Source organism: Merops nubicus, unplaced genomic scaffold (assembly GCF_000691845.1).
Source record: "Merops nubicus isolate BGI_N331 unplaced genomic scaffold, ASM69184v1 scaffold16488, whole genome shotgun sequence".
Taxonomy (NCBI): Eukaryota; Metazoa; Chordata; class Aves; order Coraciiformes; family Meropidae; genus Merops; species Merops nubicus.
In genome coordinates, this window is record NW_008627963.1 from 94,479 (window position 1) to 122,361 (window position 27,883).

The window sequence follows — 27,883 nt, forward strand, 5'->3', positions numbered from 1 at the left end:
AGAAAAATTTTGAGTAATTTCCTGAGAAATGAGGGTTTGGGGGAGTTTTTTTAGGTTTTTTTTAGGATTTTTTGGAAGTATGGCTTTGAGGTTTCTTTTTTATTCACTTGACTCATTTACTTGGAAGTGAGTGTTGAAAATTTACACTTCCAAGCTTTTCTCTGAAAACACGAGAACTGGAAATTTGAGTTTTGCATATGAAAACTTCAGATTTTCATATAAAATACAGTGATCCTAAAAGCTGAGAACTGACAGGAAAAAAGTAATCAGAATAATGAGAACTACCAACACTGATTTAAATGACACATGACAAAATATTTTTATCATGCAGATCAAGATCTTTAAATGTTAAAACCCTTCCTATCTTCAGGTGCTGCAACACTAGACCCACAAAAATAGATAAGGAGGAAGCCATCAGAGAAGAAAAACAAGTAATAATGAGCACAAAGTCACAACTATTTGCAGAGCAATGATGAAAACTTGCCTTCACTGATGTCAGTGAGAACTATTCATTGATTTTAGGTTTTTACTCAAGATTTAAATGAGGGAGTTATTTAAATGAAATTAACAGAGGGATACTAGAACAGAATGAAGAGAGCATTGCTTTTAGTAAGGTTCTGATTCTGCATTATGCAGACTCCAATTAGAGTGTCAGCAGGTCCTAAGGCAATTGTCCAGCCTGCACGTGATTTGATGAAACATGAAGATGATCTTGTCTTCTGTATTTTTTTTTCCTAACATCAGTTGAAACAAACAAACAAACAAACAAACAAAAAAAAAAACTCAAAAGCTCAGAGTACTTATCCAAAGATTGGCATAATTAACAAAGGTATTTTAACATTGCATAAAGGTGTGTTGATTTCTCTCTGAAAGTGACTAAATCAAACACACAGGTTTTTTTTGCACTAACTTGATTTTTATAGCACTATAAATTGGGGAATTATTTATTCAGTGTTTTTCTTTTGGAGGAAAAGTTTTCACTGTTTCATTTTAACCTCTCCTTTTTATCAAGAAAGAGATTCAGAAAAAGAGTATTCACAAACTCTACAGCTCTACCTCTAAATCTGATAGTGAATTCCAGTCATTTTTGTAAGAAATGCTATTAAGATTTGGCACTAAGATTCCTCAAGGATGACAAATATTCTTTTAAAGGGTCTACATATCCATTTACTGCATAGCTCTGTCCTAAAAGTGAAAGTCACACTTGGAGTACTGAAGAGTGGGCTATGAAAATGCAAATTAGAATGACTTTACTGGCTCAAATGAATTCAGTTCTGTCACTAAGCACTGTGACTGCAGTAGGCATCCATTAACCAGAAACAAACTATGAGAAACTCTTTTGTGAGACTATCTAGCAGAGGAGCTTTATTTCACGAGCACTTGTCTTGTGAATGTATGTTTATTGCACAGATTTTATCACAGATTCAGTAAAAAGTGTGCATCTTACATGACTCTGGAAAATGTTGTTAAGTTATTCAAGAAGCAATTTGCCAGCACTAGTGTCTGCACAGACACCTACCTTCCTCATGGAACTCAAGAGATCTGGAACAGGCACTATCAGTTTGTTAAGATAAGACTCCAAGGTTTGTTCAAAGCCCAAAGTGACTCTCGAGTCCACACTGCTTAGGGTGAAGGGTAAAATGGTGCTCCCATTTGAAGCCAGAATTGGGATGATTCCCCTCTCCCCAGGCACTGTCCTGCTTGAGAAGCAATCACTTTTCCTGCTTGTCTTCCAGACACATCTGTCCCCTGAATCAGGTCACCAGAGAGCTCTGCCAGTGCCCATGGAATAGTGTGGCTGGAAAAACATGGTCAGGTGCAAGACAGTCACAGTCTGCACCACAATCTGACTAAGCTGCCATGAAACTGTACCCTAAAAATTAAGTTTTTTAATAAAACTTTTACTAACACATCTTCCACGCATCAGAACTTGAGCTAATTTAGAGTTCCCTTGACTTGGGAACCCAGAAAAGCCTTATACAGGCCTGGAAGGAACCTTCTCTGGTGTCACAAGCTGGTAAAACATGGAGCCTCTCTGCTAGTTCACTTCATCCCAGTCATAAATAATCCTTTCTGCATTTCACACTTATGGACACTTATTCTGATGGTCATTTCATAGCTTCCAGAATAAATTAGTTCATGGTCAATTTATAGCCATCTATTCTTATACAAGTCTTGTCTCATAACAATTAACCTTTTTCTTCTCTTAAGTCTTCAATTTGAGGCTAGACAAACCAAGATCTTCCATCACCTCCTATGAGAACACTTCCCTTTGATGATCTTGGTAACCTTTCATAGTGCTTAAGTTTGCACACATCTGGACTTCTTTGTGTAGTTTGCACAAGTATTCTCCAGGGTCTGGTAAATTATACTAATGTTTCCTTAAACACAAAATATGTTCCCTAATGTTTCCTAAAATTACACTTCTCCTTTTTAAAGTCTTGTTGTAGTGATGGATCACAACCATTTCTAAAATTATCTAACACACAAAGAGCTGAAACAATTGACATCAACAGAAATACTGCCTCCATTTGGCCACAGCAATGTTAAGCAGCTGTTGCAAACAGTCAGGATTAACCTTTATGAAATGCAAACAGAGATGCAAACCCTCATGCATTGTTAAATCTATGCCCAGATGGGAACCAACTCTGCTCACCAATGGCAGACATTTCACATCAGTGTCCAAGCTTCATCTTCCTTCTCAATAGATCTGGCTAGCTGGGACTCAGGATTTGTTGATAAAGGATGGCTTCCAGGCTCAAGATGGCTTGTACCCATATAGCTCAGCATACAAGATCAGCTTACTGCTTCATCTACACAGATGTATCAGTCGTTCAGATTCTTGTAATCCCAGCAATAGTTATCATCCTGGGTCATTAATCATAGAACGCTTTGGGTTGGAAGGGACCTTGAGTATCTAGTGACTTCTAATTCCAACACCCCTGCCATAGGAAGGGACATCTTCCACTACACCAGGTTGCTCAAAGCCCTGTCCAGCCTGGCCTTGAACATTTGGACATCCACAACTTCTCTGGGCAAACTGTTCCCAGTGCTTCATCACCCTCATAGCAAAGATTTTCTTCCTCATACCTAACACAAGTCTACAGTCTTTCAATTTAAAGCCATTACCCCTCATCCTGTCCTACATGCCTTTGAAAATAGTCCCTCTCCAGCTTTCCTGTAGGCCCCCTTTAGGTACCAGAAGGCTGCTATAAGGTCTCCTTAGAGCCTTCTCTTCTCCAGGCTGAACACCACCAATCCTCTCAGGCTATCTTCATAGAGAAGATACTCCAGCCCTCTGATTATCTTCATGAGCCTCCTCTGGACTCACTCCAACTGGTCCATGTCCTTATGTTTAGGGCCCCAGAGCTGTAGGCAGTACCTTCAGTGGTGTCTCAGAAGACCATAGCAGAGGGGGAGAATCACCTCCCTCAACCTTCTGGTCACAGCAGCATTTTAATGATTAATAACAGAGGCTAAAATATATTACTTGTGCTCAAAGTAAGCAATAATTTAAATTATTCAACTATTTAACAAGTAAATACCTACCCATCATGATTAATATCACCATTTAACAAAAAGGACTTCTCAGACAAAAGGACAAGTTGGTCTCCAAGGTTATTTTTTTGTTGTTATTTTTAGGCATTATGGAGAAAGTAATCATATTTTGCTGAAACCCATACACCACTGGAATGAGATTACAACTGGTTAGCCTATTTGGAAAAGCTGCATAATAAATTCATTTTACAGGGCACAGAATAATGCAAATGAGCCATTCAAAGGCAATCCTGTACCAGGAAAAGAGGCATAAAGAAGAAACATTGAAAGTCAGAGTTCTGATCTGGTTATGCTGCAAGGTATGGAATTACTGAAACCTAAGCTGCATTACAATAACCTGTTTGAAGATCTGCTTATACCAAGCAGTTTAGTTATTTATCACCTAATGAAATAAACAGGTTGACCCTATTTTCCAGCAGTAATGACTTCATGAAACACTTAAATGAATGAAAATATGGATCTTTAGTTTTAAGGAAAGGAAATGAATTAAGAATGGTTTAAACATATTTATAACCCTTCACCTGCAGTTGCATGGGGCCGAGTCATTATTCCACACAGGAAAACACTGATGTGGCAAAAGCCCAATAGAGAAAAAAATTAAAATCATATTTCTTGCTGCAGATAGTGGGTTTCTTGATAGGATGGCTGGAAACTATAAGGAATATGATGCATGTTTAATTTCCCAACAGTGTGATCGTTATCAAAAAAAAGGTGCAACCTTCCACCTACAGTTTTCTTTATGTTCCACAAAGTTCTCGTATAAAGCAATTATTGCTGCACCACAAACCTGAACTTTGTGTAACACTGAACATCTGTCTTTTGCACTCGTAAGCTAAAACTGAAAATGAGCTTGCTAGAAACAATCTTTCAAAGAACAGCCCAGGTTTGAGTATTATACAAAGTGCTGTTTGCATGAAATCTCTACGAACTTCACACTTACAGCCCAGCCTATGAACTATAATTGAAATTGCTCAGTGGTTTCAAGTGTTATAGGAGGGAATAATGAAAAAAACAGGGTTAAGCAATAAGAGAATAAGGCTTATACAGTCTCAGAAAACCAGAGCAAAACCCCTGTAAGTAATACACAGTATCACACAGGACTCTTTCTACTTCTCCTGTTCCTGGCTCCAGGAAATCAAGAGCTGTATGCCAGTTGTTGTCCTGCTTGGTAAAGCTTAGGGCTGTAATTTCAGGATGTGAAATAAGTCTATAAAATCTCTTTTAGTTAACTAAGAGGACAAACTATTGTTACATCATACACATAGTATGCCTATAGGACAGGGAAATAAGCTTAGAAATCAAAGTATGAAACCAAATGCAAAACAGAAACTTGTAGCCTATATGTTAACTTTAGCCCACGGGACAGAGAAAAGCCTTAAAACAGTGTAGCAAATAAATCAATGGATAGGCTACAGGGAAAAAAAAAATAAAATAAATGTTTTAAGCCTTAATTAGATATACAGACTGAGGTCACTGGAATTGCAGTCAGTTATCCTACACAGCACACCACACAGATATTTTACCTATTTCACCTTTATCTCACAACCCATAGAACAGAAATTCCAAGAAGGAAAAAGGAAGCAGATCAGCTGTTACATGCCTGGGCAACCTTCTTAAGGGACACATTTCTATAGATCTATATGATTTCCCTGGAGAAAATTCATTGAAGTCCTTTTGTGCTCCCCTGTCCCCTATGCTTGCCTCTCAAAATAAAGTGCCAGTATCCCCCAGTTAATCTTGATGGCTGATCAACTGCTGCAGGAAGGAAGAGTTTCTACAGAAAGACAATAACTGATCAACTTTGAAATAACTAGAAGAGAAGGAAGATACTTGAATGAAATGGAGAATAATATATGCAATATACACATTCCTATACTGAACATATATATTTAAATATATGTATGTCTTTAAATTGTTTTAACAGACTTTCTGATAGATGTGTAGGATTTATACTATAATTTAACATTATTTCACACTAGAATTCAATTCTAAAACTGATTATTAAATTTAATGAGTTTTGTATTATTGTTCAATGTTGGTTTTCTAGTGGTTTTACTTTATTTTACTAGAGACTATTAACTGTATCTTATCTAGTTACCATAGGTACTTTTAGTTCACTTAACTGATATGACCCAAGTTGTTCTATCCCTGCTCATTTTACCACTCAAGGTCTTGTGCACTTTTTTGCAGTAGGCAATAATTTTCAAGCTCCTAGAGCAATCCAGAAATAAACAGAACAGGATAAAAATATACCCAGGTCTTTTTTTCAGTGCCAGCTGCTACTTGAGGAGTATTCTTAATGAATTGCAAGAACAGAGTCAAAAATTTAAAAGAACTTGTACTAACTCTTCTGAGTTTAGAGAAAGCGTGCCCCAGGGGAAAGACAGCAAGTAGCTGAATGTTTTTGAGCACATCACAATAAAGCAAAATCTCTAAAGCTTACAGGCTCCCTTGTGTTAACAGTGACATTACATCAAGAATGACCTTTCCAAAGAAATAAAACCCATTAATGCTAGGAACATGATAACTATTAAAGATCAACGCTTAGTAGCCAATGCAAGAGGAAAAAAAGAAACACCAGTCTGGTAAATTAATTAGAACATAAATAATATGAAACCAAGACCTTGGTCTGTAACCCTCTCTCTTGTAATTGCTTGCCATTTAAAGGCTGAATGAAGTCTTTTATGTAAAAGATGCTGCTATTGACCTCACGATGTATTAGGGAAGGCAAAGAAAATCCTGAGAAGATCTCATGAGTACTGGGAAATACCTCAGTAGCACCCAAGCAAATACCTTGTTTCACAGTAAAACTTTCTTTCAACAAACAAGAAAGGGTGCTGCTGGGAAATATTTCAAGTAAACTGTTAAAATTTCAGGGCTTTTTTTGGTTGGTTGTAGAAATAATCAAAGAAAGCTATCTGTATGCATATAAATGTAATAGTTATATAATTTTTTCTTACGTGAAGGGGCAGCTGTCAGTCCTGGGGCACAAGGATATACGTATGGTTCTACTGCAGAAACTCCACTGTGAAACAGCTACAAAAAACTAACATTTGCTTTTGAAATCCATAGTTTAGACCAAGTTAGGTTTCTGCAGTGGTTAGAAAACTCAATGTTATTATTGTAGCCTCCTCACTCAACACTGCAGACAGCACTTTCAGTACATTTATCAGCTCTGTAATTATCTGTATTTGCCAAGTCTATCATTGCTCCACCTGAGACTCAACAGATACACATGAAAGGTTGTGAAAAACACAAATCTCTGCCTTGGATCTTGCTTTTGCAGACTGTATCTACATCTGAACAAGAATATTATCACCGAAGTAGTTGAGAGAGGTCAGAACCACAACATTGGTTAGGAATTCCTGGACAGAAAGCATGTAAGGACATGTTTGTGCATCTCACTCCACTGGTCAGGTCAAAAGATCTAACGATTTACAAGGAATCACATGGAAAAGACAAGAGGGAATGGGTACAAGGTACTCCTGGGAAGACTTCAATTTGACAAAAAAGGAAAATTTTTTACAACAAGGACAAATCAGCCACTGGAAGTCTCCCCAGGGAAGTTGTGAACTCCCTAACATTGGGTACACATAAGATTCAGCTGGACAGGGTGTTGGGCCATCTTAACCAGGCCATGCTTTTACCAGGAAGGGTTGGACTGGTTGATCCTTGAGACCCCTTCCTGCCTGCTAGTCTTTGATTCTATGATAACTCAGATTTGGAGGATCTGAAGAAGTCTGTTTTGTAATCAGAGAGACTAAAGAATTCCAGTGTTCAAGCCATTTTCTTTATAGGGGTATATTTTATGCTTATTTTGCCTGAGCTACACAGAATAATGAAAGTACAGAGAATTCCTACACCAGGATATATGGAATCATGGATTGCTCTATGATAACAGAATATCTTACCATTGCTATTTGTAACAGAGGTGAATTTAATTTTTCACAAGTTTATACAATCAAGTTTTTGGTTAATTTTGGCTAAGTAAAGCTGTTTGAATTGTACATAAAAATAAGAAATCTTAAAGAAAAGGATTCAAGTCTCAAATAACTTAAAGGCCTTTTTCCTTTTTCATATCAATTTATATTTACTGGAGCACTTTTTTTTGGAAGTGATTGGGGTTCTGTGCTTGCACAGTGTAAAGCAATTTAAAAATATTCAGCTGCTTCAATTTTTTATAGGTAGTTTTATTTGAAAATGATTGAGGTTCTGATCATGCTCAGCATTGAACAGCTTTAAATTATTTAAATACCTTTTTTTAATCAATGCTTCATGTTTAGGACTGAATTCTGGGAGGCTACAGTACATTATCAGACAGTTTAAATTATACAAGAATTTTATATTTTACACAATCTTTCATCTCCTAAATAAGAATCAGTTTGCAAGGGTGAAAGCATAAAGCATTACACTTCAGAATAAATCAGCATTATGCAAAATCTCAAATGTAATTTTTCTTTTTTAAATATTGTAAGAGACACTTTTTCTGTAATAAAATTTGTGTCTTACTACGTTCTATGATACACAAGCATTTCAGAAGCTACACATTTCCATTTTGCCAAACTGAAATAAATAATTTCAAAGGAGAGTAAAGTCTAAAATAAGTTTTTGGAGTCCATGAAAAATGAGAAGAATTTATTCCCACAGCACCTGACAAAGTTCATGTCAAGCAAGCAAGTCCTCTGTAGCGTGGATACAGTGTGCTCAACAGCTTCTTGTTCAAGTTCATTGTAAACACTAAGCATATCAAGCAGCAAATTCAGGTTAGACTTCAGGGACATCATTCCTGAAGTAACAGGGCTGACATTCAGAAAGGGGTTTGGGATTTTGTTGTTGTTTTGGGGTACTGTTTGACTTTTTAATTATTTAATGGAGTTATTGTCAACACTCCAGAACGTGCTCTGCTCCTTAGCACTTCCATATGAAAAGAGAGGAAAATTAAGGTGTAATATTGGAAGAGAGGATTGGAGATGTACAAATGGAGAACTGAGACATATGCCTGCTAGTTCACATGATCAGTGAATGCTCCACTTTGCTCTTACCTGGTATCCTGCATTAACGCTCTGCCAATACACTGGCATTTACTCCCAAACAAAAACTCTTAGGAAGTATTTTTGTACTTTGCACCACCATATTCACATATGAATGTTATCTAACCTCAGGTTTAAAATGTGACATCATGGAAAGAAAAAGATTAAAAGATTAGTGACTAATTTCTTCAAAAGGCTTGTCTTCATTTTTCACCTTTTGCTTTTTAACACAAATGGCACAGACGAAATAGGATAATATCTCACCAAGAAAAACAACCCAGTGTGCCTCTGCACACTCATTTGAAAAGACAGTAGCTAGCCCTTAAAGGTATTGGCAAGTCTTACTAATCATAGGCTTTTAATTCTGTCTCTCCAGTTTCAATTAGTGAGTAAACACTGACATCCTCAATTGCACTGAATAGAGCTCCCCTTTATCCACTTAATCACATTCACTGCAGCTATTCCCCAGGCTGAGGTCTCAGAATTCCTAGCTTCTGTAAATCCTGGGTATTACATCTTTTGATTCAGAAACAAAAATACTAACATATCTTATCATTCAGAAACACGTGTCCTGGGCTCAGGAAGGACTATGTTTTCCTCTCTCCCACTAGTCAGCTGCTCTGCTCCATTGTACAGAATTAAGTTGCAAAGCATCGCTATACTCATCTGAAATACTTTGCTTAAGTTAAACATCATATTTTATTAATTAAAGAAGCTGTAAGAAACCATAATTAGACTAAGTGTCCAACAAATATTAATCAGTAAAGTAATATTCTATTATTAAGAAGCAACTATTCACAGCAGGAGTTTCTCTTGCGAGAAACAAGATTAGGAGCCGAGCCAAAAGAAAACCAGAAGGCACAGCTAACTGGGTCATTTGGTGCCTCATTTTAATTTATTAATTCTTTCAGCCAGTATTTTACTTGTTTTGTATTGCAAATTTATTGGAGAAGGTGTAAGTAGTCTCCAGGCTGCCATCCTATATCTGTTGGTTAGCTCCCCTGTTCCCAGTCACTGCAATAAGGATTTCCCTTCCTTGATTTTAATCCAAACCAAGAAACAAAATCAGACTGCACACCCTGGGCAAACCACTTAACCTCCTTGTGTTCCCCCATTTGCAAATGAAAACCATAAATTTAACATACATAGCAGGGAGGCTCTGTGACTTAAGTGTTTAAGAGATTTGAAATCTTATATAAGATGCATAGTACCAACATTTGCTAGCAAATGTTGCTTGTCTAAGACACCATCAATAACTGTTCCAAGTGTACAAGCACTAGGATCATGTAAAAAGCATCCAAGTTTCCAAATGCTGGGCCTGATTTGGCTTCTTATTTCCTCATTACACACTCTCCCTGCATATCAGTTAAAAACTAATGATAGCAGACTCATACCAACTCTCCTTTGCTGAGATCAGTTTTGGAGCTTTCCTGTTCTAACTCTATTTCTCTGCAGTGGAAAAATACTGAGACTCAGACTAGAATTTAACGCAAAAAAGCATCAGGGGTTTAATGTAAGATACTGCTATTTTTCAGTAAAAAATTCTTTCTAAATTACCCTATCAAATAGAGATGCACAACAGTGCAAGACTGCAGATTTATTTGGTGGAGGAATCTCTAATGCAATGACTTATAAGAAAACAAGTATCTATCAAGTATCTACCAAATATCCATTCTTTCCACTTCTGAGTTATTTCACACAGACTCTGATGAAGCAATGAACTGTGCAAATCATTGAGTTTTTCCACTGCAGTCCAGAAGAATATTTTTTTAAATATGTTAAATCACAGATGATTGCTACCTGAGCTGTTACAAACTAGATACAGCTTAGATGAATTTTCAATTTTAACATCTATTAATTGTATCTATATACACCAGTCACTTCCTCATGTATTGCTCTTATGTGTGTTCATTACCCCTAAAGAGAGAAGCTTTCTTCAGGGAGCAGAAGGAAGATTTAAAAATTTGAAACTCTGAATTGAATTTTGTTTTCTAATTAGGCTAAATAGGTGTATTTCTATAGAGATATTCAAGGCAAACATCCAGGCATTATGAACTTTTCAGCACCATTGACAATTATAACCAAACCCAACTTTTAATTCTGTAGTTTTCAGCACTGACAAAAGGTTCTTTCTGTACTACAGAAAAAGGGACAAGCAAACCAATCATACCATCCAGTTTCCAGAATTGCCTTTTATACCTGAGGAAATACAACTCTTCAATGAGAAGAATCATTCCAGTAAGTTTGTGTATTCTACAGTGTTACCTTTTTCTCTTTTGTACTCATTAGTGCTGTGACAACAGCAAAGACTTCATTAGTAACTAATAAAATCAATATTAATACACAAAACTGAATAATAAAGCTTGTGTAAGAGGTTTATGCTCAATGTAATATTAGGTTTCAAATCCATACAGGGCATAATCTAAAAATTCTAATTTAAAGTAGTGATCTACACTGCAAAAGACAACAGCAATTTTGAAAAACAAATCCATAATGTAAATGAGACAGTTGTGTTAGCTTCTGCCAACAACAGAATTACAATCCTTTGTTGTATCCATTGGCCACAGAAATAAAGCAAAGTAGCAACAGGAAGAGACATTACATGGAGTAGATGGAGAAAGAAAATCTTTGATCAGAAGTTAAGGAAACCACTCATTTCATTATTTCCCAGAAATCCAACACCTGAAATCCAGTAGAATAGGCACCATTGATTTTGTAATAGGTATCTAACAGTAGAAAATTCCCTGAAAAGCAGGAAGTTGCTGTTATGGTTTATTCCCATGTAGTAATACAAGAAGTACTTGGAGCTTTTGGGTTCTTCTTAATCAACTGGTAAAAAAGTAGAGCAAGAACCTAGTGAAAGTCAATTAGCCCAAGGGGGAAAGAACTTGAAGGAGAAACGCAGAGTGAGGACAAAAACCCCATGTTTGCTCTGAAGGCTCCCAGATGTTACACAAAAAGGGGTTCTGTTGTTTGTTCAGCACCCCCAAATAGCTCACAGACCACACGTTAGACTACACGCTTTTGTATCCAACATAAACACTTCAGTGGGCTTTGGCATGTAGTTTATTCCACTAACATAGCCCATATTGTTTCCATGCTCACCAAAAACTGTTAAAAGAGGGTAAGGAAGAAGGAATAACTGCTCTTTTCTCATAGTTTGCTCAAGTCAGCTTAGCAGATAGACAATTCTGCCAATCTACAAGGGCAAATTCCTAACTCCTCCTGAAAGTCTCATTTGTGTCTGAGCCAGAATCCCATCCCACTTATTTTTATTTAAACTCCATGCCTTTTCACTTGGCAATTTACTTCTTGTCATTAGCTAGCTTCTATGTCCTAGATTTGATTTCTCTCTTTTTTGGCTTTCGTTTCTGCTCCCTTATCCTATATCCCAGAGGCTGCCAGGATTATTGGACAGTTGAAAGGGGCACATGTTCATTAATTCCCTTCACAGCGACGACAAAGACAAGAGCATCCATTTCACTCTAAGCAGTGGTCAGCTGCCAGCTATAAAAATGCAGGTGGTCTGTGTGCTCATGGTAAGTAGCTTCAGAGAGGATTTCGTACAAATACATGCACTGCCACATTTAACTCCAGCTTCCACTGGAAATTGCACCACAGCTGAATGACTACAACAAGACTAATAAACTTCATAACCTTTCTACCCCCAACACTATTAACTCATTCTACAGCTTAGTGCAGCAACACATTAAGACTAGAAATTATTAGCTTAGTTAACTCATTAGTAGACACCCATTTTCAACTAAGTTGAAGGATAAATGAAGCAAGAAATCAGTAAGTTAAAAGGTCTGTCTTTAGTTAAGATATCAAGGGAAAAATTTTGTCAGGGAGAAAGTGTCTACTGAATAATTAATATCTGCCTTTCTGCCTGTGAAAAGCCTGGGGAACAAACAATAAAGTCAATATCTTTAAGGTAGGTCACTATTAAAGCATTACAACAGGAGAGCAGAAGACCATCTGAGACTAGCAAAGATTAAATTAGGACCAGAAATGTTATTAAACTGTTGTTTAGGGTTTTGGTTTGTTTTGTTGTTTGTTTTTTTTTGTTTTTTTTTCCCTAGAGCAAGAATGGAGACTCCACAATAAGACTTCACAAAGCAGAAATTAAATAAAACTATCCAATTCTGTTAATGTTAATGACATTTGTTGTCCTCCATGATGCATAACTGAAGTGTGATTTTTCTCCCCTTTCCTCTGGGTAACATTACTGGATTAGGGGGTACACCAGAACAGCAAAACACACCTTTTGTTTTTTTAATTTAGAAGCGTGTGGGGAAAAAAAACAACAACACAACACTGCTCTAAAGTATTGAATCATTTTGTTTTACCTCTTTTGAACAAAATGAGCAGTTAAAAGGCTCCTAAATCAGATTGTTTCATTTTTAAGAAGCCAAATTTTATCACTTCATTTACATTAGCTTAACATTATACTTCAAATTCTGCTGTATGGTTTGGAAGCCAGTAATTTTCTCTCTTGTCTTGTATGATAGGGTCTCTGTCTGAATGACATCTTTCTTTTTATTCTTGTCATTATTTAAAACCACTTCACTATATCATTATAGCAGCAATTAACACCTTCATTAGTTGAGCACAGTGTTCTATAGACATATCAAGCTGGCACAAGCAACAATAGAAGATGTTAGGGAGGCATCCCAACTCAGGTTGAATAGCTGTTGAGAAGGACAATGACGCTCTAGCCCGCAAGCAAGATTGCACAAAGGGAACAGATTTGTTTCCATTGACCCAGCTACACCTTTGAGTAGCACAGACAAAGTCAAGCACTGCCTAGCCATGGAGATGCTTTTTCAATCCCCAGTCAAGGTCGGGAAACTAGTAATTTTTGTCTTGCAGCAGTCTAAAACAAAGAAATAAATGCCCAGAGAAGAACCAGTAGCGTTAAGAAGACAGATATTTTCAGATCAGAACCACATTTTGAAGTGGTTCAGGTATCAACCAAGCTGCCTACCTATAACTTTCTAAAGTACTGAAAGTGGGATTTGTCCCCTTTGCCTGGTTTGAATGTACTAAATGACACGATAGTTCTGCAATGGTTACTAATGAAAACTGCCCTGTAAGAATTTTTTAATTTCAGAGCTACAGGAGTAAGTAAAGCTACAACAGCATCTCCAGTTTACCTGACCTGTACAAAGCTACACTCTAAGCTATGCTTTTGTTATGCTTAAATGAACGCCCACCAAAGTGGACTCAGGTAAGCAGGAATCATGCATGAACTCTAGAGGTATTGCAGGATGCCTTCCTTCTATTATTCTCCTTAGTTTGTATTCCCCATTATATTTAGGGTCCCCTGTTGTGCCATAAAGAAGAGTGAATCTTTCTCAAGCATAAATTAATGTGAAGCTATTGCCACAGTTTCTTCTTCCCCTCTGAATTCTTTGTGCAGCACCTGTTTTAAACATGCAGTAATTATTTTGCTGTTACCTGCTCCTAGAAGATGGGAAGCTTGAGAGCAATGAGTTGAACTTGCCCTTTGTCCCCTTGCATTGTATCTACCTGCAGCAGACGGCACCAAAATGCAACTCAATTAAACACAGCCCTCCTGTCATAATATAAACAGGAGCTCTCCTCACAGCAGAAGCAAGAAAAGTTTTGTCATGACACTCCTTGTAGCATTTGACAAGTTTATTCAAAAGCAAATATTTCAGTGGGGAGGTCTGTCATTCTCATCCTGCTCTTTATGCGAGAGCAGCTAATGCAATTTCAGCTACCTGAATAGAAGAGCTCTTGCTTCCAGATGTTCCATTGTGCCTTGCAGACAACAACTGTTATAGGACTGACACCAGAAGACAGGTATTATGAGTATTTTTTCTATTGTTAGCTTCCTCTTGGCAGAGGTTTTACAGCTTCCTTGTTGATTCCTGTAATTCTGAGAGGCATAGTAGAAGCCACAGTGTAATGCTATCCTTCTATAGGTCTGGCACAATAGCAACAAAAAGAGGGCAACTGTACTGAACAAGGTGGTAAACTTAGGTAACTCCTGAGCCATTCAAAGACTGTTTAAAAGATGAAAAAGATTTTGAGTCAATGGATCAAGGCTTGAAGAAAACTGTAGACTCTTTATCCTTCCAGGACACAAACCTCAAGTAGCAATGTCACAGATGAGCTATGCTTACAGCAACTGGAAGTACAGTCAAGCTCAGGAATACCTTTGTAGGGGATAGCAGGGCACTGAGAAAGATGAGGAGCAACAGTGGCCAAAATGGTATGAATACTACAGCCAACAGAGGAAAAGTCCTGGAAAGAGGCTCTGCTAACTTTTGGCAGCAGCCTAAGAGGGTACAGAGACATACCTGTTGCCTGCCAGGTTGCAGAAAGGCTGAGTGAGACAATACTCACAAAAACTCTACTAGCAAACCAGGCTTTTCCTCTTGCATGAATTAACATTGGCTAAACAATAAGCTGGGTTTATTTAATTAATAATGTATTAGTGCTTATAATCAGCATAACACGCAGTTGTCATCAGGCCTGTACAAGTATTAAGGAAATAAGGCTTGTCATGAGACTGTTGAAGGTTTTTTTAATCCCATTGGAAGAGAGCACATGCAAATAAAGCCATGCAGGAGGAAGAATAATAAAAGAACAAAGGTGTTTAAGTCTACATGTAGAAATGTTTTTGACAGATTTAGATTTACCTTTGTCTTTGCTTCTTAATGCCAACTGACATTGCTTGACATACTGCTTATTGCCCAACAGCAGCATGTTTTCTTTCTCCTACCTATGATTTGTGATGTATAAGCAGTATTTAGCTACATGTTAGAGGGTTTTTAACCATGAGCTTCTACTAGGAAATTAAGGGCTCTCCTTATAATGTGTAATGCAACTAATAAGCTGCTTCTCAGTACTGCCAAGCATTTGCAGTTCTCTCAAGTCAATGGAAGCTGTAGGTGCTCAGTTATATACCAGGACTAAGACTCAAATAGGTTCACACACAGAATGGAGAATAAGCATTGCCCCAGAACAAGTTACTGCCCACGCCAAGCACATCATGCTTTGCCCAGAGCAACTGTGAATAAAGACACTTGTTACATGGGCAATGCAGTTACTGAGTGTGACAATTCAGAATTTCATTCTACATACAATTACTCAGACATAGCAATCACTACAGAACAACCTCACAAATTTGTATTTTAGTTGCCAAAACCTGTGGAAAATAATCTGTTCTACTCATTTTCTTTTCCTTCAGAAAAGAGGACGTGTTATAAAGATTAAAATTTGATCCAACTGAACCAGGACTCAGTGATATTTAAGGAGTGGCATCACCATAGCTTATCCAATTCAGCAGCAACAATCTCTTTCCTAAGTGCAGAAATGCATTCGTACGCCACGAATGGCTCACACTCAGTGAGATGGAAAGAAACAGTAGTGTCTCAGCTTACATAGAGAATTATTATTATTCTCTAGGCCGTAGGAAAAAACATCATCTTATTTTGAAGTACTGTAAGTCATCCCTTTTTCTCTGAAAGAAACAAGTAATTGCTTCAGATTTGCTTGTTATCAAAGCATGAGGACATATCCTTTTCTTCTGTACCAATTCACATAACAGACATACATAGCCAGGCAGATATGCCACTTCTCATCCACATGCTATTTTTTTTGCCTAGTGTTTTGGGGAAAAAAAGTCTATAGCACAAAGGAAAGCGGGCAAAATGCAAAGCTGTGCAGTGATGCTAAACAGCAGCAGAGATGTTCTTCCAGAGACTTGACTGCAGACAGCACTCTCCCTTGTTAAACATACTAAACTAATGTGAGCAAATTAACCACCTGGTCTACATTCAGACTCTTTTTCAGACATCCATTCTCTTGCAATTCCTTCCCCTATTAATCTAGTGTTGAAATAAGAGAGAAAAACTGTACAACTCTAGAATAAAAACTGGTTTTAGGTGGCAACGTGGCGTTCCACCTATATGAAGCATAGTGTTTTTCTAACTGTAGAAGGATAGGACAACTGCCTCGTAGTTAAAGCACTGTACTCCAACTTAGCAAAGGGAGCTGCCTTCAGCATTTGTTATTAAATCTCCTTCAGAGTGGCTGGCAGACTTCTAACATCCCTGACGTTTGGCTCGGATCCTTCAAAACTTCCAGGAAATGTGGATAACAGCTGCCTTCTCTGCTTGCCCAATCCTCATCTCCTTTATTGACCCAGTAATTTTGGGGGACAGATAATCAGTTATGCCTTTTGGCAGCACAAAGCCTCATGCTTCCCAATCTCAGTCAAGCAAGACATGAGAAATCCTTGAGGCCATGTCTAGATTTTCTTGCTGTTCTGCAGCACAGAGCACGCAGCCCCTGTTATAATAAATCATTCCCTGAAATGGTAACTGACAGGGTAAAACCACCTTGAATAGTAACATATTTACACCAGATGTGAACATAGGTCACCAGAAAGATGTTCACATTAAAACAGATGGAGACTCAATGAGGCAGAGCTATAAGAAAGCAGCAAAAGAAAGCTGTGAGTTGATTCTGGAAAGAGAGAATAACTCTGGGGGAATACAGGGAGAAAGCCACAAAGTTCCCTACAGTCTTCCTTTTTATACCCTGACACAAGCTGTTTTTGACTGAAAGCTCCTGAAAACTGTTCCAAAACTTCAGGAAATCAATGGGAATCTGTCCAGAAATTATAATGGGGTTAGGATCAGACAAACAATGAAATATTTCCTCATAATATAAAGATGATCACATTTTTAAGATCAAGTGATAGTAATATGATGTAACCTAACACCGTGTTTGCCAGAGGATAACAGTATATACATAACAAAGGCTGCTCAATTTTACACCAATGCACAAAGTAAGCTTTTCATCAATTCTTCTATGTAGAGGAAAAAAATGCATAAGAAAGGATAAAATATTGTAGGATATGCCAACAGAAAAATAACAAACAGAAACAAAGGCAGAGTATGTTAAAATGAGTCAGATTACATTAATAATCTTTTCAGCATATCGTCATTAATTTTTTTTATACTCATATGAACACACATTTCCTATGGAAAATATTTCTTGTTGTATTATGCTTCATCCCAGCAACTCAGGAACTACAGTAAAAAAAAAAAATAAATAAAAATTTGTATTTTCATTTCTTTCTCTGAGACTGGAAAGTTCATGGAATAAGCCACACCGGTTCACGTTCTGCCTTTTTTCCTTTGTCGTTCTGTTTTACTTATGCCCTAAATAACTGTAGATGCTTCAAGATGCCTACTTCACCATGGGACAGGTTCTAATATCATTGGTACAATTTTGAAAGAGACAGAAAGGGTGTAAATATGAGAACTAGATGACCTAAATGTTATATTTAGATCTAGAATATATTGGCACACTGGTTACGCTTCAGCACACTGATGATGCAGGACATGGCAGTCCTAGAAATTGTCTTCTTTTTCAGAGTGTTTCTGCCAAAGCAACATTAACCAAAGTCTAGGAACACTAATGGAAGTCTCTGCTTGGGTCAGATCACTAGTTTCCAGGGCACAGATAAGAACCCTGAGTGTCCTTCCCATTGTCAGCACACTCACATCCAACAATTTCCTTCCTAAGAGTCCCTTAAGTTCTCTTTGGCCCCAGTCCTCTCAGTTGCTTGAGGCAGCCTTAAAAACAGGGTTTGAAAGTCTCTATTTCCATGTACTAGCAGCATGATAGTAATCTAAAAAAAAGGAAGAAAAAAAAAACCAAAAAAAAAAACACCAGCCAAAAACCCCACACGGCATACTGGGTTTTCAACTTTTAAATGACATGCCTCAGCAAGGGTCCCCCAAGTATGACAGGCTGACAGATGCAGAGAATAATCATTGCAAGAACAGTCTTTGAAACACAGTACTGTACTCAACTGAATAACGAAACACCAGCAGCTCCATAGTCAATATTTTTCACTTGTATAGAGAACAAAGTTATAGGACTTTTTTATTCAGAGGGCTCTGAAAAAAAAAAAAAAAAGGCAATATATGCCTTCTTTACTGAGGCTCTAAAAGTTTTCTTCTCAACCAACTCACCTTCCTGCTGGCTCTTTTCAACACTCCCTGTTATGACAGTGTTCTACATCAATGTAATTTGATGGCAAATTCCTTCATTTCCTTACTGTCTTACAAATATTTCCTGGATAGACACAACAATCAGATTAGGAAGATATCCAGTTGCCTCAGGCTTTCTTTTTCACTTAGGGCATACCTACCCATGTATCCCCTACCAGAGATGACAAACTGCTGAGCTGAGATGGAGCGAGCATGCACATTAAATAGCAATCAAACAGATCCATCCTTTTTTATGCTACTAGACTTGTTACCAAGTTACTTCAGTCAGACTTGTTCACTGATCCACGACTTCTCCTCCTGTTGACCACCTGCTATACAGCAAGGGAGTTTCTTTCTCCTAGTTCACCCTGCTTCAAAATAAAGTCTACCTATGTGGCAAATAAAAGCCACCTGTCAAAAGGAAGAGCTAACTCTGCCAGCAGAGGTTTCAGTCCTACACATCAGGCACTGAAGTGATCCCAGTGTGCTACCTACCTCTTTGGTAAAAGAAGCTGGGAAATGTGGATAAAAAAAAAAAAAAAAAAAAAAAGGTATCAGACCAGTTACTTTGCCCCTGAGGCTGCTTCCCCAGCTTTTCAAAGGAGAATTCCATCCAACAGAGCTTCTTCTGCACTTGGGTTCATGATCACTGTAAGGAGACGTAATAGCTAGGTGGGAATTGGATAGCAAGAGGAACCCCTTGAAGGACTGTGAGACATGAAAAAGGTGTAGCAAGAGAAGGTATCCTCAGAACTCCTATTGCTTTTGTGAACTCTGTAGCAAATCACTAGAGTGTTACAGCTGAAAACCCAAGTTTCAGATTTTTAATTTCTGGCCCTCAAAATTGCTACATAGGGGGCCCCTCCGGTAGGCTGAAGTCCTGTGTGACATATAAAGCTTGCAGCTTCAGAGACTACTTTGGATTCCTTTTAATATTATAGTGATACTATCACTGGGAATATTTCCAAAGAAGCAATTATAAATCTTCTTAGAATTCCTAGGATGACACAGATTTTAAAGTCAGAAAGAAACATAATGATCATCCAGGTCCAAAATACTACATAGCAAGTGCCAAGTATTTTTTTCCTCAGTAATACCTCCTCCTAGTTCAATGACTTTAGCTGTATGCCAAGGATGAGAAGACATTTTTTCCTCATTGCAATAGCCTACTTAGGGACTTAATTTCATCAAGTGATGTAAAAGTATTAGATCAGATCCTATGTATGATGTAAACCCTAAATATGGAGCAGACCCAGTGTCTTGGAGTAGTGAAACTCCCAGAAACTGTTAAAATATCAATTTATATTAGTATATTTAATTTATAGGTGTATAATAAATACGCCTTCCTCCCATTCATTGGAAGATGGGCCCAGAGGGGCTTTCCATGGTGTGGGGCTTCAGGTAATGGCCCACAATAACTCAAGAGTAATCCATATAATTCCATCATGTAGCATATTTTTTAAATAAACCTACACTAAATTGCTGACATAACTATACTTCCTATACTATAGCATAGTTACACTTACATGTGACTATACTATACTTCCTTATAGAGGAAGTAACAAACTGAGCCCATAGTGGATGGTAATTATTGTTCTGCCTTCTTACACAAGGTGCATGAGCCTGTGCATGCCAAAAAACTTCTACCCACTCTACAGCAGAAAACAGAAACTGAGGGTCCAGTGTAAGAAGCTGCTTGGAAGATGGCCAGTGATACACAAAAGGAATAATCCTTGCTGAAACAGAGCTGACCAGTTAGTTTTCAACACAGTAGCTTTTTAATCAGAAAAAGTTCTACTGAGAATAAAACATTTCAAGTGTATTTCTGTTTAAACCTGACTTCAGTGATGCCAAAAGAAATCAATGATGTTTTGACCTGCATACTATTGAGTTATAGAATGCCACAGCATTTAATATTTATAAAACACAGCACTTTGTAATAGAAAATACAGCATTTAGGCAATTCCAGAAGATTTTTGTTTGTTTTGGCATTTAGGTTCCATACTAATTTTTACAGCAGAATATTCAAAACACAGTTTTCTTGAAGCATTTTCCTTTCCCTCAGAATATCAGTTCTGTTTCCCAGCCAGTGCTGATCCAATCCATCTAATTGAAATTTTGTTCCCCCCTGATCTCAGAAATCCCAGCCCAGATGCTCTAAACTTGACTGTCTCCTAGGGGTGTCATCTCTAATTGTAACCTCAAGAAGAAACATGCCTTACTGCTGTTCATTCAATAAGCAGGGGAAAGTTCCTCAGCTTATAGCATCACAGCCAGCAAAACAAACCTTGCTTATAAACCTCACAGATACTTTCCAAATGCACACATCTGTACCCAAATTGCATTTCAGGTTTGCCACACAGTTCTCAGGTGTGCTTACTTCTCATTTCCTAAAGCAGCCACGCTATTCCTCTGAAGACACTGGGACTTCTATAACCATGAGGCATGCTGATAAACCCTGACATAATTCAAATGTATTCATGTAACTATAGCTTATTCCCCAAAATTAACTAGGGTCCTCAGCACTGACTACACTGCTTTCTACTCACTGTAGGCAGTGTTCACATGCACAGGCACAGTTTAATCCTACAGTGCTGTATCTGTCCCAGGAGAGAGATGTTCAGATACAGGTAAACTGGAACAACTGCTGCTGTACTGGCATAGCATTGAATGAAAGCAGAATTAGGCCAAGAATGAACACTTCTAGAAAAGTCCACTTATCACTCTTAGGGTGGGAGCCCAAACAGTAGCACTCAGGAAGTTAATAGAAGGCAACAAGAGGTGAGGCAGCAGACGTCCCCCAGCCGTGGCTGCGCTCCACAGGGCAGTGTATAATCAAGGGGAAGGCAGCACAATGCACGCACAGTCACACAGCTCACAAAGGCAGCACTACTCCATCCCTCCCACCACTGCACTTATGGAAATTGTAGGCTCACCTCCTTCCTGCAAGAGTTCACCTGAACTCTTAACAGAACTGCACAGGACAGCAGAAGCAATGGATGCTACTGTCTCCTCTGACACCACGTCTCTCATCTGACACAAGCGATGGCACGCGGGTGTCGCCGCTGAGAGTGGGCACGACTTCCCCCAGCCCTTCATTGGCATGCAGCATATAATGCACCTTACGCTGGTATTCCTGGCAGGAGACAACAATATTAGCTATGAAATCTGTAGGCTTCTGCCAAATTCACAAATACTGGCAGCAAAAGCTGTGGAAGGGGCAGACAGGACTGGGAAAATGAGGAGTAATTTGATGCAAATGTTCTGTAGCGCTCCCCAGGCTCCATGATTAGGGATGTCAAAAAATTTAAGTGCTCCTTCTGGTTAATATTATGGAGAATTGATTATTACTCACTGTATATAAGGTTGTCTAAAATGATTGTATTTTTCATAAGTAAGCCTCTGATTATTTTGTTCACTAAAGTGTATTTTCAATTGTGCTCAATAATTTCCCCCCCAAAGTGAAAGCTAATTGTTAAGTTCTGATTTTAAGCATGATTTCCTTTTACTTAACTTATTTTTACTCCCTGGTGTAGTAGATAATGATATATAGTTTTGAAAAATACAGAAGGGGGGGAAAGAAATACATTTGCTAGTGCGGGTAGGCATAAGTTACACTGAGGGTTAGACTGTTTCAAACACACACCATCCAATTTTCTCAGACAAACGTTTAAAAAGCCCATTTAGAGATTGCTTTTGAAGGTGAAAGTACCTATGTGTACAAGGTGAGTGGAAGTTACATTTATATATTGGCCTGTGCTTCCAAAAGCTGAAGAGTGTGATTGTGCAGGTCACTGATTCATTGAGCTGGATACACCTTACATTCACATTTCTGTAACAGAAATGATCTTGATTACTGAAAACTTCTGGATTAACAGCTGTGCTCTCATGCACGGCTGAATAGTTCATTAGAAAATTTAACCTAACTGCAATTTGTCTAAAGAATAAAATTGAGGAAGAACTGTGATGAGGTAAGCACAGTCAGCAGTCACCTGCCAGAACAAATGAATCAGAAAAAAAATTTCAATATCTTTCTTCAAGGAGGGGTGAATTTGTTTCTTGAATCAGTATAGAAAAATCTGCTAGTGAAAAATACTCATCTATTTATCTGTTACAGCCACAAACTACCTTCAACTGCTTTAAAGGTAAATATTTTTATCCTTCCTTATTTACTGAAAACAGTCATAAGGAAACTCAACCTGTTTCTTAACTGCTTTATTTCTAACGATGACATAGTTGAGATAAAGTCACTGCTGGAAAGCTGATGGAATGAAAGTGTTCATTAAACACTAGAGCATAAGTGGATGGGAGATGCAAGGCTATATTTTGGGTGAGAAAGAGGTAACCTCGTGTTGCCCACATTCCTCAGAATCAATTCAGATTCTCTAAGACACATGTAGCAAATCAATCCATAATCAAATGTTCTCTAATCAGGTTAAAACTTTTTTTTAAGTGAATCCACCAAGGGGAGGTTTGCTTACTACCCAAAGTCTAGAGCTGAATGTGAAATTAGGGATAAGTTATTTGCTGCACAGTGACAGTATCTGTTATTACTGTTCAAAGTACAATTAATTAGGCACTTCCTCTGAGTGATTGACCCTACCCAGTCTCCACTGGTGTTGTGAAAGCCTGCTATGGACATCAGCTGTGTTACTCTGCTTTACATATTTATCTAACTCTAGAGTTGTGCATTAAATATTCTTTTCAAGAGTTACTAAATCCCCACAGAATTTCATAATTCCTAAAATTTCCAGTCAAAGAAACTAACACCTACAGATACATCCAAACTCAAGACTGTTACTATACACCACACAAAAGTATGGAACCAGAGGGTAAACAATCACCTAGATACAGAGTTCTACACTTTTGTTTTTAACATGTTATTTTCACCAGTTTTGACTTTTTTTTTTTTTTTAAATCTGTATATTCACATATACAGATCTGGCAAAATAAACAAGCACTTCCCTGATGCATTTTGCTGATTAGGGTCTAGTGAATACACTTTTGCCAACAGATTCAGCCCAAGAGGGACTGGCTACCTATCTGTCCCAACATAAAACCAAGAAAGTTCCAGAATCTTGGCTGCCCTATTGCTGTGTGGCTTCCTTATAAGTTACAGAAGTAGCTCATTTTGTAGCTAAAGCAGAAAGCCTTTTACTGCCAGAGCTTCCTTGAATATTTTTTCCTGCCTTGTTTTTAATCTAACTGAAAGCATGTCCATCCTTTGTAGCAATCTTAGAATTTACTAAATTGCTGGTTATTAAGCATCTTTAAATGAAAAAGGTTCATATGTGCAGCATATTCTGAAAGTCCTTCCTGTCATCAGAAGCCCAGGAAGAAATTCTGTTTCCATGAGGAGACTTGCTGCTTATGTGTGCAGAGCTGGTGGGATCCACAGAGCCACCCACCAGGCTCCAGTCACACAAGCACTAGCATTTCTAACACACAAAAGTGTTGTTTCCCAGCTGGAAAGGCTCTGCAAAAGTCACTGATTTTATGGCTTCAAACCATCACTTAATCTGACTTTATATCTCTCTTGTATGTCAACAATAAGCTGTAGCTTCTTATGTTTGGATGCTCATATATCATCACTCATCCAGTCAATAAAAGACAAAAGATAAGAAAGGGTAACATGTAATTTTCCCAAACATCCAGCAGTTAAAAAGTACTAAGCTGCAAGTGAAAAAGATCCAGTTTAAAAGATTAAGTAAAACTAAAGATTAATAAAAATAATAAACGAAAGTAAAAACTAGCCCTTATCTGTGACATCAGCTCTAGAGCAGAGGAACACCAAAAAGATTTTAAATTTAAAAATCAACCTATTAGACCCAGAACACCTACACTTCATTCTGCTGGATTTACAAGCACAATCAATTCATGACCCAGACAAAGAGAAAACTTTCTTGCTTAGTAGTAAAGATGTTCAGAAAGTTGGTTTTGAATGCATAAATTCATTCACGAGAAGAATATCAAAAGACCTCTAAGATTAACAGGCCCTGCAAAATCATCAGTATGCCTGAATAGATCTATATATAAAAATGTCAGTTTTGGTCAACTTTCATATGTGGACTATAAAAAGTACTAAGGTTGCTTTGCATCTTCTGCCCTAGTTCAGAGAGCTAGAAAGCAAAGTCAGGTATTTATAGGAACTGATCAAAAGAGAACATTGATTTCTGAACCAAACCTAGTCAAAACACAGGGGCTTTGCTCAGCTGCCAAAACCATAACATCCAGATTTGTGTCCAAATAGAAGCCATTATAATGCAATCATTAATCAGTCTGATTTGAAATGATGTTTGCAGCAACTGATTACTGCTGCACATAACCACTTATCCTTTAAAATCCAAAAATGTTACCCCTACCATACAAGACAATGCAACTAATTTTGCAAGTGTGCTGGGGCTGAGCAGAAATGCCAGTGACTCATCTCAAAAGGGTGGAGGCTTGCCGAAAATAAATAGTGCATACTTCCAGTATACTCAAAGGCTAAAAGCCACCATTCTTCCCAAAACACTCATGGAAGGCATCTGTACCCAGTCACGCTGTGACCCATGACTTTAAACATCGTTGCTGCTGAATCATGTGCTGCAAAGTACACTTTTATGGCTCTGATTGTCAGATCAAATCTCCATATGTTAAAGTTTGAGATAAGACAAAAAAGCTTGATGCCACACAATAGCAGGAACTATGGAAGTAGCTGTCATGCACATAAAACAGAATTAGGCTCATACTTGTTGAGTGTCATTTGAAATAAGAATTGATCAGAGCTGGTAAAAGGTTGACTTGAGACAGATTTGTGCTTATTCCTTCACAACATGTACAAAGGAACTGTTGCTGCTCAGGCTCAGACCTCACTTGGATGTTTCCACTTGGGATGTCCTGTTTAACATGAAGGGGAAATAGCCTTGATGAATGCAAAGTGAAAACCTCAGCTGTAGGAGATAGAGAAGGAAGCAGCAGAGCAGATAGGGAGAGCTAGACCAGCTACCCACAGAGCTGGGGCAGGCATAAGCAACAGCTCAGCACACACAGCACGACACCAGCACTAATACAAAGGACACAACAGCAAATGACATGCTTTTAGTCCCCAAGAGCATCTGTGTGCATTGATCTCATTACTGTCACAGCAGCAGGCAGCAGAGCCACCAGCAGCAGAGGCTGACGTCCCTCAGCTCGTTCCCACTGGGGTCAGAAGGGGCCAAAGTGTGACAAGGTGCTAAAGAGGCAGAAGGCAGAACAGAAGTCTGAAGTCGGCAAGAAGTTTGATCTCAGGGTAACAAGATAATATTTATATACAGCTGCCTGTTAGCTACAGCCTTTTTCTTGTCACAAGCATCGTGCCTAAAAGAAGAGATGTAAATAGATAAAGGACAAAGGTAAGATGTTAAAACAAACAGAATTCACCCACATTTGGGAAGAGGAGGCTCTGCCCACCTAGCTTTCTGCTTCGTCAGAGCATAAGGAACAGGGGACATTTCTCTTGCACTGCTGATTGCTAAACAGTTCATTAAAAAAAATAAGTTTCAAGTAATTCTGTAAGTGGGCCTAATTCCACCTAATTGAAAATGGAACATTTCACTGTTAGCAATATTGAAGAACTGAGCCAAACTACTTCCACATGAACAAAAGGTTTTATCAGCCTTAACGTGCAGCCTGGCGTGTGAGTGGCAACACAGAAGTGATGTCAGAAGACCTCATAAGAAAGTGCCTACACAGCACAGCTCAGCATCTGCAGCACCCCTATTTGTCTCTAGAATTAGATGCACTTTTCTCCAGACTTGTCTAACTGCTTGATTTGTGCTTTGGCACTCAAACAGTAAATGAAAAACATTTCCCCATCAAATTTAAATAATGCTGAAGTTGCAACGGAAGACAACAAAGCCAACATTCAACACTACTAGTGGAACCCATTCCTTGGTACTGCAGGCTGGTTTCAAAGGAGAAGGGACTATTTTCATCAAAACAGTCTCATTACTTTGTCTAAGTGCCCCATCTCCCATAGGAATCCAGCATTTCCTATACTTTTGCATACAACATCCAGTTATTTATACTTTTGCATTCATTCTGACTCAAATTAAAATAAAGACTTGAGAGGGTGTCTGCCATAGGGAGCTTGTAGCATAGCTCTGTCTTTTGGGAAACAGAAGAAAGTTTTAGTTAGGGAGGGCGTTATTCATTTTTATTAGGAAAAAAACCCACACACATTGAGGATAATGTAGTGCTTCCTTTCAGAGAAATTCTTCGAGCCTTTTAGCATATTAGCAGTGGACCCCAGCTGCAAAATACCTGTATCCATACCACACCAACAAAATCAGTGGAGAACCTTATAATCAGGCTCTGCAAAAACCCCAGGAGAAAACTCCCAATACAGCTGGCTATGAGCAATTAACTTAGAAAACTCTCCAAGGAGGTGTTCTCATTGCTCAGCATCACATTTAGCATGATGGGGTCTCAGGGAAAGATTAAGACACAACCACAGTGTAATTAAATAATTATTTTAAAAGCTCAAGAGCCTTCATTCTCCTTACTTCAGAAAAAGACCAAGCAAACCCCCAGTACAAAATGAGACACAAAAGACTGTCAAAGATGTCACATAGCACAGAGCTAATGGAAAATATATGAAAAATGGAAGTTTCTTGTAGGAATTTCTACAGGTAGGCTTGAGAAGAACTAAAATCTCTCACTAAGAGTTTCCACTAGATGAACAGCATTGCACACTGAAAAGTTGCTTATAAGCCACATGCATAAAACGGGAACTTCATGGAAACACATTGGTTTGGCCCACGTTTCTACATTGCTTTCCTAAATTCTTTCCCAAACTGGTGCTAAATTCTTCAACAAAAAGCTAAAATTATGTTTTGGTTTTGTTTCCCCCTGTAGCTACATTGCAAAAGACAAGCTGTTTGGGCTTTGGTTTTTTTTGTTGTTTGCTTAGTTTTTTTTTCTTCTCATGTTTTCCATTTTGGAGATTTCTTTTGGAAACTAGCATTCTCCTCTTGTTAGAAAAAAAAAAATTAAATTGTTCCTTTAGATTCTGTGTTAACACTAAACAGATCATTCTACAGCTGTAAGAATTGACCTGGTAAGACTGAAGCCACAGATTTATTGGTAAAGAAACTTAAAATCAGTTTCTATAAGGAAAAGTAAGCTCCTAACCAGCAGGATGGGGTGGGTGCATGTCGTGTCTGTAAGTGTCTGTCTTCACTAGACATTAGCTCTGATAAAAGATTACATACTAGGAGCTGTACTGCAAAA

The 27,883-nt window shown here is 38.1% G+C and overlaps 1 protein-coding gene across 1 annotated transcript in view; it reads right to left on the bottom strand.

The window, feature by feature from the left end:
• LOC103778915 (cadherin-13-like) overlaps positions 1-8,339 on the bottom strand; it is a gene marked incomplete at its 3' end in the record, with an annotated part of 87,604 nt that extends 79,265 nt beyond the window's left edge. Inside the window, 2 exon segments of the mRNA XM_008946532.1 lie at positions 4,628-4,679; positions 8,209-8,339. Of these exon segments, the coding sequence (XP_008944780.1) occupies positions 4,628-4,679; positions 8,209-8,339 (183 nt within the window).
• Between the last annotated feature and the right edge of the window lie 19,544 nt (positions 8,340-27,883).